This window comes from Atta cephalotes, assembly GCF_000143395.1.
Source record: "Atta cephalotes unplaced genomic scaffold scaffold00001, whole genome shotgun sequence".
Classification (NCBI taxonomy): domain Eukaryota; kingdom Metazoa; phylum Arthropoda; class Insecta; order Hymenoptera; family Formicidae; genus Atta; species Atta cephalotes.
In genome coordinates this window covers 14,638,451-14,650,707 of record NW_012130065.1, presented here as the reverse complement: position 1 = coordinate 14,650,707, position 12,257 = coordinate 14,638,451, and the positions used below count along the sequence as shown (strand labels likewise).

Sequence of the window (12,257 nt, the reverse complement as noted above, 5' to 3'; positions counted from 1 at the left end):
GATTTGGTCTACTAGCCATACTTCCATGATTCATTTTATTATTATCAATATAGAATTCCATTTGGGTTAAGATATAACGGGTCAGGAACTCCAGTGACTGATAATGACAGTGATAGTGACACCAACATCTACGATAGCTTAGCGGCCATAAGAGAAAGATTTACATCAGTCGACTGTCAATTGAGAACTGATTTAATCAATTGTGCATCGCTTGTCTTTTCTGATGCAACCATTATGTTTTATTGAGCCTTATTAGAGCCAATTGACAATAAATAAAGATATGATATTAAATGCTTAAATTTTATTGCTGAATTTATTAATATTAAATGCTTAAAATTTATTTGATATTATTTGTGTCTTTTATGTAATAAATTTATTCCTCAGCGTGTTATATTAAATTTAAATCATTCATATATTTTGCCTCTTAAAAATATACTGCTCACAAATGAAAAATATACTGCTCACAATCTAAATATTTTCTGATAATTTCATATGGTACGATATCTTATGGTGCGTTCAAAAAGACATTGTTAGCACTATTCTGTCATTCTGTCTTTATTGTTTATTAGACATAAAACAAAGATAAAGTGACACTAATAGTGCTAATAGCGTCTCCCCGAATCTTTAATATTGCCAGTCATTGCCATTACTTGAATCTTTCGCAATACGAGTAATGGCAATGACTAGCAATATTATTACTTGCATTGCGAATTTTTTAATTAAATATATTTTCTTTATAAAAATTTCATATATTATTTGTATTTAATAAATACAACTAATTGTTTCTCTAATTCGATATTTGATACCAAATAATCTTATCGTATCAGAATTCATGTTATTTAAATAGAAAACTATACAATCTATTCTCTCTGTTAGGAGCACTACACAGCGCGATAAAAGACATATAATCTAATACATATTTGTATTAATAATTTCTCGAATCTTTATCGTTCAAATAATCACACTTAATTAAATACATAATTTATCAATCCGTCATATGTGTGCACTTGTACTTCATATATCATCTGAAGTATTTGATGTCAAGTCAAATCTTTCAAATGATTATCTATTCTGTTTTTTTCTTAATATTTGACGAAATATGATAATCGCGATTCAAATTTTTTAATTGTCTAAAAATATATATTAAGTTTTTTTTGTTCACTTTTATAAAAATTTTATTTTTTTAAATAATAACATATGAAGAATCGAAAGAGAACACAGAATATTTCTTAGAAATCAGTGAGAAATCACAATCTGCCGTCCTCGATCAAATGCAATATGCAACAGTTACGGGGTCATAGCATCAATGGATAATCGTATTCTAATTCGAACATGACAAATTTACATCAAACTGTGACTACAACTTCTTTTTTTATTGAATAGAGAAAACGATTTAAATAATTTAAATTAAGTAAATAATATATAATAAGGATTACAAACTTATTTTTTTATGTTGAAAGAATGTGCTTCCACAGTCACAGATTCATCAAATACCATTTTATACCTTTATCTAGCACAATAAAATTTTTATCCCATAATTTTTTATTTATTATAAATTATTTAGTTTTTGTATTATTTATACAAGTATTTTATAATTTATATTAATTTAACGAATAAATTCCGTGATGAAAAAAAATTCTGAATTTATGATTTTAATTTTAATCTGTCAGGATATTAATAAAATTTGAATATGTTTCAGTTATTATTTTTATATTGTCAAATAAGACTAGAAAAATTCATAACTGATTATCTTTCTTTTAAAAACTTATCTATATAATATCAAGATATTTGATATTGGTAATAAGCTTCGCAAGATATGACTTCTTTCCATATCTTCTTTCTAAAATTCATTTTAGAATAACCTTGAAGTATATATATTTCGTAACATACTAATAAAATTAAATAAATCGCCGGTTACAAGCTCCAGAATAATAAACAACATATAAATTATAATAACGTTTAGAAAAGTCTTAAAAATTTGAATATTATTCATATGTAAAGTAACATAATACATTTTGTAATCAGTCTTTAGTTCGAGTTATAAGGCCGAATTATAAGTTCTTCTTTTTGATTGAACTTTTGCATCAGTTCATTTTTCTTCCTTTTCTTTTTAGAAGGAAAAAAAGAAGAAGAAAGATGAATTGGTGCAAAAGTTCAAATAAAAAGAACAGGCCTATAGTGTATTTATAGTTTCTAATAAGTTGACAAGCTTTTGATGTTATTCAAAAATGTGATATTATACATTCTTTTTTGTCAATCCTTTGTTCCGGCATACAATGAGAGGAATATGAGTCTATTCAGGTCTATTGAGACGCACGATCGAATCGTACAGTTGTCTTAGCGTTTACGAAGTGGGAGCATGAGAAGATGAGAGATGTGGCGGGGAGAGACATACATACTCGAATAAAAACCGAATGCCGTCTGTAGACACGATAGTCGGTTTTACTCCGTTATTAGTTACTCGAAGGATTTACTATTCGTTCTAGAAAGAAACATCAACGTGTATAAACCTGCGATTGACAGCAACTGTCCGATAGACCATTACCTGAGCAGATCGATCACGAGCATTCGAGTTTACTATTAAGGTAAAACGAAATTCTAAAAACAAAATTCTGCTCTATTCTTATTTTCATTCAAATATTTCTGATTTTCATAAAATGTAAACAATTGGTTCAAACAATTTGCGTTCGAATGTTTTAAAGTGGGGATTTTTGAAATGACATTCAAATTAAACTTGTTTTAATTGTATAAAATTTTATCAATTTATATGAAATAATTATGTATTTTTCATTATATATTTCCACGAATCTTCTGCGAATAGGAAATAATATTTTCTCGATACTTCAGACTTGCGCCGGAGCGCAAATCCTCCTCTTTCATGTCGATAAAACCTCAATTAAGTGAAGAAAGATAGGGACGTGTCGGGATCATAAATTCTGAATAATACGTGTAAATCATAAACAAGGAATTCTGAATCATTTTGAGATTTTAGAATCTTAATTGTGATTTCAAATTTTCTCGAGCTTCGTCAATAAGTCCTTTGCGAAGAATTTGAAGATCAAAGAAGAGCATTGTGTCCGATCTTAAGTATGATGATTTTACTAATTGGAATCTCAAGATACTATCTGAAATCAAATTTGAAAGAATCTTAAGTAATAAGCTTTAAAAGAATAAATAGTTAATAATATCCATTACTATATATGTTGTAACATGTGCTCACAATATCAGAACTCGGATACAAACAATTTAAATAAAGGTAGATGATCAGATGCAATGCGTGACGTAGGACATCCGATGGAAAAGTAGTACAAAAGTAGTACACTATTATTTTTTCACGAAGACGAATATTAAAAAAAATAAAGGAAACGAAAAATAAAATAGAAATAGACATCGTTTAATTTGAGACCTGTATTATTTTATATTCCTTTTAAATTTCTTTTAAATTCATTTAGACAGTTTATTAAATTCATTAGACGAACAAAACAACTTTATGTAAAAAATTTCTAAACTTAAAATGAGATAGATAAAAGAAAAAGCGAAGATGCTGAGTGCAAAATGTACAAGCAATGCGAATAAACTTAATGTCTAATTAGCATCTTATGTAAATCATATGGCGATTTTATGCTGGATACTTATTGTTTAATGATTTTAATGTCTTATTATATATTTATCCTGTACTATGTATTAATATATTTAATGTGTAACAGTTATCACAGTGATTTAATAACTTTCAAAATAACTTCTCATTCGCTCCCAAGTTCTAAAAATACAAAAGAATACACATTGAAAATCCATCCGGACATCACCGGACGCCTGATATAAATAAAGAGTACACGTTCGGAAAAAAGAGTATGGTCACCCTAAGTAAAGATAAACAATTATTGAAGAAAAATCGTCTCTCTTGTTCCATGTAATTTTTAAATTCACATTAAATTTTTGCTGTCAACTTAAACATCTCATAAATATAACACGAGAAAAATTGACAAAATAATTCATAATTTATACCAAAAATTTTATTAATTGCAAGATCTTTAAATTAACTTCTTTAACTCTATTGTGAAGTCTTAATGATAACAATATTGATGACAATATTGATACCGTTATATTATCGTTGAATAGCAATTATATGGCAAAAAAATTACATAATATGATAATATAATACTGACACATCATTAGTTGTAGAAATATTAATCTTTCGGAAATATCATTTGCAAAGAATTTCTAAGAATTCTATTTCTAAGAATTCCAAAATAATGATTAAATTTATATAACAATTGAAATCAGAGCAGTATAATATTAATGTATTATTTTATACAATACATATGAATCTATTCATTCAAAAGATATTAATTTTTGCTTTGAAAATTAATACTTTTACAAAAATATTCTTACAAATTAAGTACAATAATATATTCGATAATAAGCTATTTAAGTTTAATTAATGGCTTAATCTTAAATTGCTAAAATTGACTTTAAAAATTAGATGGAATTTAGACGAGTGATAATATTGAAAAAAAATTCGTCACGGCCTACGTATCAAACATCGAGGTCATGACATCAGAGAACTTATGATTCACATTATTATTGATACTCGCTATTTGATCCGCGAATCAATCAATTAATTTAATCAGTCGACACATAGGAAAATTGGTCTTCTCTGACCTTCATTCTTCGCACGTGCACTCGACACGATAAATCGTCTCCCTGACGTTTTCGCGCAACCGTAGACATTCAGCACGTGCGCGTCCCCCTCTCTCGCACTCGTCCGCCACCTCTTGGCGACTCTAGCGCGAGCTCGTCTCTGTTCCGACCCGATATCGTCCGCGATACCGGTTTAACGCATGCCACTGTGGAAGCATTACAGAGCGTGGCGTCGAGTCCATGAAAGTAGGCGGCGTATCAGACGAAACCGAAATCGTCAAAGATGTTGCGATCACACCACATGATCACCGTTATGCTACCATGTTTAGTCCGGACTGTTTTCGCGGACAATTGCTCCATTTCATCGTATCAATGTGGCACACACTTCACGTGCCCGAGCATCTTTGAACGTAACAATATTTGTCCGTTCAGCAGAATGCCGGAACAACGGGAGGAGATCAAAGGCAAGCTTGCCACTTTCGGTATGGGCTGCTTCTGGGCGGGGGATTCTCTCTTTGGAGTACTGCCTGGTGTCATCAGAACTTGTGTCGGTTACGCTGGTGGGATCAAGGAGTCTCCGGCATACAAGAACATGTTAATATCCCATTGCTATCATCCAATCATCATAATAATGTAATTTGAAAGGTTCACAAAATCATTTCTAACATTCTTTACTTCTACTTTGTAGGGGAGACCATACTGAGGTCATCAATATCGAATATGATCCAGAACTAGTATCTTACACACATCTACTAAGCTTGTTTTGGAACAATCATGAATATAGTCTAACAAAGAAGATTAAAAGACAGGTATGTTGCTAATAAACTTTAATTATGTTTGACTGTATACAGTAAAAAAAATAGAATGATTTAAGAATTATAAATACATAGTTTTAAATTTTGAAGTGTCAAGATAGTGCATCCTTTACAGGACAAAGTCTTGATTTGGCACAAACTAAATTTATCTATAATTCTTAAATCACTCTATTTTAGTATGGTAAATAATTAAAACATCATTCACATGTTATTTGCATACAAACTAAATGCTAAATATTAACTTAATTTGCAGTACATGTCACTGATCTTATATCACGATGAAGAACAAAAATTACAAGCTGAAAAATCTCGCGAGCAGGAACAACGGAAGCGTGGAGAAGTCTTTGTCACAGAAATTCAGAAGTTTTCAAAATTTTATCCAGCCGAAGAGTAAGTAATTTTATTTGTACCCATATATATTGTTGCTTTTATTCAATAATTTAATTCTTTTGTACTCTCACTCAACATTACTTGCTCTCTAAATTTTTTGGAGTAGAATCTCTAAAGAGTGAAAAAATTGAGTCAGTCTTGAAAAAGAATAGCTCAATTTTCAATCTTTAATAGTAAGATTTCATTCTTCAGAATGAGATTCATTCTAAAAGTTTTAGAGAGTGAAGTATTCTGCCAACATTTATATCAACTAATTTAGACTGCTGATAAAATGCATGTTTATATAATTGTTATATGATATGATATAATTATACAATAATATGACAATAATGTTATAATAGTGATATTAAGTTATAAAATAGATAATTTGCTAACAATAAATTCAAAATAATTATAATTTTACAATTTTAAATATATTTCTGATATAGTAAATATTTAAAAAATATTTTTATTGGATTTCATTAGATAGACACAATAAATTCAGTTGCATATTTTAACAGATAAATAGTATATAATAAAATATGTAAATAATATAGAAAAAATAAGAATAATAAAAGATGAGACATATCCAATTTAATTAAAACTTACCTTATCTTTCTAGTTACCATCAGAAATATCGACTGCAGAATCATCCATGGCTAATTGAAACATTGGGCTTCAACACACGAGAAATTTTGTGTGAGTCTCCACTAGCAGCCAAGTTGAACGGCTACATCGCAGGAGCTGGTACCTTGGAACAATTTGAAAGAGAGTTACCGAATTTAGGATTAAATGAGAAGTCGGTACAATATTTAACGAAATTTATTATTGAGAATCAAGGCAGTGGCTTGTACTGCTAGCAAATCTAGTACAATGGGAAAAATGCAAATAATATTTTTTACACTAACAAATATAGGTTGGACATTCTCAAATTCTTCGTAAGAAGAACATACACAGCTCGATACACATTATATATATTATATGTACATACTATATATATCATGTACACTGGATATCAATGCACAAATGCCTTAAATATTTATGTACATACTTTTTAGTTGTTCATAAATATTTAATATCATGATTGTATTTAATGTCCGCCTACAGGCTCGATTTTAATTTTAATAGCATAATTACTGGGTGGAACTCATCTTTTCTTAACAATTAAATGTCGAATCATTGATAATTTCCGAATTATATAAATTTTATAATATCAAATAGACAAAATAATTCTTTAATTAATGTTTTCTCAAAGAGATATCGTGTTTTTATTAGCCAAGAAGAACAACAGTACATATAGTAGCTTTAAAAATATATGATTTATCAAAAATATATTGAAAATTAAACTATCTAGTTAAAGTTAAATTATAGGTAGACTGAAATATACTTTCATTTATTCTGAAAGAACGCGTTCAAAGGCAATTAACGGCTGTGCGTTATTAAAAAATTCAAAGTTTTATAATAAAAATATATAATGTTATAACAGATGAATGAACCTCAATTTATCTCTTCTTTTCACGGAAAAGAGTTTCAAGTTATGTTCCAAAATTTACTGCCAGTACTGAAAAAAATCTATGATCCACGTAATATAAACTTTAGATTTTCAGTACTGGTAATAAATTTTGGAACACAATTCATATCAGAGACAGCGTTACCAACACATGTCGAGCACTTGTGCCTTTCTCGCGTGAATTTCAAATTCTAGTAGATCTTATATGAAAAAAAATAATAATAAGACTATATAAGACTATATATAAAGACTCTTTCACCAACTTCGATTAATTAATCGATGATCAACTAGCAGAAATGCTAATAGCAGTTTAATGTTTCAAAACATCTCTTTCCTCTTTTTTTTGAGACAAACTGTGTTTAGTTCTCACGTTCAATCATGATGATTAAGTCAATTATCGATTAATATTAATGAAAGAGGTCCTAAAATAAAATTTCTATACTAATGTCACTGTAAACATTAAAAATATATATATTTTATATATGTACAATTATATATATATATATATATAAAATAAAAATATTTTTTGTAAATAAAATCTGTTCTTCCTGTCTATACTTAAATATGTCTGTACGCCTTTTACAATTCGAATTTCTATTTTTTTAGCATCTTCATATATTCTTAACATTTTTCCAATTTAAATTAAAAAATGTGTAATCACAAAAAAAAAGTAAATTTGCTCTTAACGAGTTAAAAAAAAGAAATGTGATTTAATTCAATTAATAATACAAGCGATCTATAAAAAGTCAAAGATATCTACAAACTTTTAATTTATATAAATTTAGCTGATTTAATTAATTTTTTCAAAATTCCTATTATTTTATATGTTGTTATATGAATTTTTGAAATGTAATTATAAGATTCGACAGTCCTTAAGATAATTTTAATTACATATATTTTTGCATTATATGATCAACAGAAATTAAACAAAGTTTTTGTATGATCGTTTAAAAAGTTATAAATTTTTTATAATCATATAAGAAAGTTATAATTTAAAAAATTCAATAATTATTTAGATAATTTAAATTAAATATTTTAAAACTATAATTATCCAATGTATCGGCTAAGTTCATTCATTTGAATTAATCATTTGTCAATTCTGTATACTGCAGCCTGCAGCGCCTCACTAGCGTTTGTTTAATAACCTGGCACGACAATCTGCGCATCGTTCGATCCGCGACTGAAAGACTGACGACTTAACCCAGTCTCGGACCGAGACACGGCTAGTGTGATATCTTCTGTATTCTGAAAAATGGCATGGTTGTGCGCTCGTACCGTGTTCCAAACATGTCGACGGCGGATCTCTATTGGGAGCCTCGCGTGCTCCCAAAAGAAAGAATGTAAATATCGCTTCCAATCAAATCCGTCCCACATAGATTTTTCACGTTTTCACATTATCTACATTACGTAATATTTTTCGCCCATCGATTTTGATTTTCCACGACCGACGTATTGCGCGTATGAAGAGAAAGAGAGAAAAAAAATTCGGTCGATTTATACATATATCTCTGTTTTTCTTCTTTTGACAGTTGCTGATCCGCTTGATCATGCCACAGGTCTGGAGAAGAGAGAAATGCTCGCCTATTTAGCCGGTATCGATGTAAGTTGTGACATTTTCAGTTTGACTAACACGCCTGTGTGGACATTTTCCTATGGCTTTACTATGCTAGTGATATAATAATTATATTAACGACATATAATTATATAATGATATAATTATTATTATTAGCGATATATAATAATTATGTCACATTAATGAAATGTTGTATGTGAAATTTGAAAAAATGAAGCTCTTGATAAGGCTTTTCAAATATCAAAGATAAGAAATTATTATAATGAGAACAAGTTTCTTTCATAATCATTTTTTAGATTTGTGTATATTTTATCTTAATATTTTTTAGACATTACTGTGATGAATATCAATATCTTGTTAAAAATATATATGTTAACTTGTATCTTTTTAGGATCCATATAATCTGGCTATAAAGCGGCGAGCAGTCAGCACAAAGGAAGATCCTAATATAGTATATAGTGCATTTGAAAGTCGCATAATGGGCTGCATCTGTGATGAGGATTCATTACATATAAACTGGATGTGGTTGCATCAAGGTCCTCCACGTCGTTGTGAATGTGGCCACTGGTTCAAATTGGTTGAGAAGGCACCTGTATAATATACTTAAGGATGTGCAAGATAGTGGATTGCTTTCAACATAGAATTAATGTTACATTAGACAGTAATTATGTCTATTTCATTTACTACCATGTCCTGTCTCCATCCTATTAAAAATATAAAATGGCTCACTTATTGTATGGAAATTACAGAAATAAATATATTGTAAATATTATGTACATTATCTTGCATTTTGTTCTTATTAATATCATTTGAACTTATTGAAATTCGAAGCATGTAGATTATATTGTAATCTTTACAAGATTGATAATCAAAATAGTTTCTTAAATGATCCATATAATTGGAATATAAATGTAATTTTGGAAGGTTATATATTATGAAAATAGATTTTTAATTTCAATATTATTGTATTTACAAATCATCACTTTCTTCTAGCTCGTTCAAGTTTGAACCTACTCACAATTCTTTTTTCATCTTTCTCTGTCGAAACATTTACAGATGAAGTTTTACGTTCTTGGACTCTCTCTTTGATCATCTACAAAATATGTTTATTAGTATATACAATATCTACGTGATAATATAGCATGATTAAATTATTTGTACCTACAGAATGATATTCATAATTAACATATTCATCTTCATCTTCTGTATCTATATTATTGCTCTCGTTTAAAGGAGGAACAACTTCAACATTGAAAATCATATCATTTGGAGATCTTTTCAAAATCGATTTAGGAGTATTAAACATTTTATAAATATCTACTGGACTTTGTATTTCCATATTATTTGATTCAAGTATATCTGGAGTATGGGATGAATGTGAAAATTCAATCTTAATGGCATCATTTTCATCTTCAAAACTTTCATTAAATGTATCATTTTGCTTCACAGCAGAACAGACTTCTTGAGATATTGATATTTCATTTGTATTGCTTTCGTCTTCTATGACACATGGCTCAGCAAATGATATTCTCCTTTTTTCCTTTGTATTTGTGTCTTTAGACACTTTCTTATGTTCAAGTAAACAATTCTCCTCCCTTAATTTCTCTTGGAAAAAATTTGTAGAATGAGACTGTTCATTCTTTGTAACACTTGTATCAATGATTTTATCTTGAACTGTATCAGAATTGCTATTCAGCGTGTCACTTGTAGCTCTACCCATTTGGATATCTTTCAGTTTTTTTAATTCTTCTTGAATTTTCTCTGTTGTAATTTGATCAGAATCAGATTCATCCTCTTCTGATTCATCATAAACTTCGCCATCTTTCAAGTCATCACCATAATATGCTTTTCGTTCGATTTCCAGTCTGCAATTGTAAAACAGTAAGCAATAGATTACGATTCTCATAAAAAATAAGTTTTAATTGTAAAACTGAGTAACCTGTAAATTTCATCTTCTAATTCTTCTTCCACCTCCAATTCATCGAGTCTCTTGAAAAGATCTTCTTCAGTACAAATGTTAGTCTTTTCTTTTTCCTTCAACTTTGCTAGTTTCTGACGATACTCCTTCTCACGTTGTCTATGTTGCACTGCAAAAGAACATTTTAATTTCAATGTATAGCATAATGTAAATAAAAATGTAAGACAAATTTTCTGTATACTTTTCCACTCATCAAGCTTATCCTCGGTCCAATGTTCAACTATATCTTTTCTGTCCCTCCCAAAAACATCATGTTCCAATGGAATATATTGTCTCATTTCATACAAGTTTCTTTCAGTTTCTAAACTCTTCAGCATTTCATCCGCCCCTGATAACATAAAAACATATAACAGTCGTAATATCTAATAAAATGTTTTTCTTCAAGGATATATATAATATTTATACATGCTATTCTCCTATTGCATAATGCAATCGCTTGTGATGCACTATACTTGACAAAATAGCCCTCTCCCAAATAAACCAAGATTTCATTAGTGTGAGTTAATTTTCCTTTCATAAATGCCAGCTTGCCGATGGGCACCATACAATTCTCAGAAAGCGATAATGGGTATGCTTCAAGTCCCTCTATTACTTTTTTGTGTCCCTTTTTATAATCTGTTATTGCTTTGGTTCGTTTTTCATTTTGTTCAAGTTTCTGTAATGTAAGTCGGTTTACAATTGTTTTAATATAACAAATGTAATATGAATAAGGAAATTAGCATAAAGCATAAAATTTCATTGAGAAGTAATAAAATAAATTTATACCTGTATGAGCACATTGTTAAGTATCTGTTGATAACTTTGTATTACTTGAGGTCCTATTGTTGCATTGTTAGTTATACTATTATCCATACTTTATCTATACGTATATCTCATTAAAAAAATTAAATACAGAATAGAATCTATTCATATAAATCTGTATGTAGGAACAACTTGTTTCTCGTTACTACACTCAAATCGTCACCGGCTTTATATTTTTGTTAACCTAACCTATTCTCAGGGTGATTGGTCTCAACTGTGATTGGTCTATCCCGTTACAACTTTAACTTTCAGAATGTTATGACCAATAAATGAATCTAGCAAAATTGAAAAAAAAATTTTAAATGAATGTTCGATATTAGAATATTTTTTAAATTTGTTCTTTTACAAAAATAATAATTTTCTTATTTTATATTAGGTGTACAACTTTGTTTCCACCGTTTTCCTATAGATGGCTTTAGCGGTAAGTGGTGGTCGAAATAAATAGATCATAGACGTCATACAATAAACTTGGGCATCTGTCAACATAACCCCATAGAAACATTAGTCGATTTGTGTCTGCATCATAAAGTTATTCTCGATTGAAAATGTCAGTTTACGAGCCAAATTCTT

General features: G+C 29.1%; 5 protein-coding genes across 5 annotated transcripts in view; 4 read left to right on the top strand and 1 right to left on the bottom strand.

Annotated features, from left to right (window-relative positions):
- LOC105618985 (protein phosphatase 1 regulatory subunit 16A) overlaps window positions 1-2,589 on the top strand; it is a 9,611-nt gene extending 7,022 nt beyond the window's left edge. The window contains 1 exon segment of the mRNA XM_012200518.1: window positions 2,524-2,589. Coding sequence (XP_012055908.1) covers window positions 2,524-2,589 — 66 coding nt within the window.
- Window positions 2,590-4,924: 2,335 nt separating this feature from the next.
- LOC105617152 (peptide methionine sulfoxide reductase) lies at window positions 4,925-6,685 on the top strand. The gene is made up of 4 exons (XM_012198724.1): window positions 4,925-5,235; window positions 5,330-5,450; window positions 5,710-5,846; window positions 6,448-6,685. Exons 1-4 carry the CDS (start codon window positions 4,925-4,927, stop codon window positions 6,683-6,685), a joined length of 807 nt encoding a protein of 268 aa, XP_012054114.1.
- A 1,902-nt stretch (window positions 6,686-8,587) lies between these two features.
- On the top strand, window positions 8,588-9,506 carry LOC105617141 (cytochrome c oxidase subunit 5B, mitochondrial-like). The gene is made up of 3 exons (XM_012198717.1): window positions 8,588-8,675; window positions 8,865-8,935; window positions 9,300-9,506. The coding sequence occupies exons 1-3, from the start codon at window positions 8,588-8,590 to the stop codon at window positions 9,504-9,506; spliced, it is 366 nt and encodes a 121-aa protein (XP_012054107.1).
- Window positions 9,507-9,575: 69 nt separating this feature from the next.
- Window positions 9,576-12,257, top strand: part of LOC105617130 (NADH dehydrogenase [ubiquinone] complex I, assembly factor 7 homolog) — a 9,769-nt gene continuing 7,087 nt past the window's right edge. The window contains exon 1 of the mRNA XM_012198706.1: window positions 9,576-9,598. Coding sequence (XP_012054096.1) covers window positions 9,576-9,598 — 23 coding nt within the window. The remainder of the gene's footprint in view (window positions 9,599-12,257) is intronic.
- On the bottom strand, window positions 9,888-11,738 carry LOC105617108 (RNA polymerase II subunit 5-mediating protein homolog). Its single transcript, XM_012198689.1, has 6 exons — window positions 11,652-11,738; window positions 11,292-11,541; window positions 11,068-11,214; window positions 10,848-10,995; window positions 10,074-10,773; window positions 9,888-10,001 (listed from the first exon to the last, which is right to left on the bottom strand). Exons 1-6 carry the CDS (start codon window positions 11,736-11,738, stop codon window positions 9,888-9,890), a joined length of 1,446 nt encoding a protein of 481 aa, XP_012054079.1.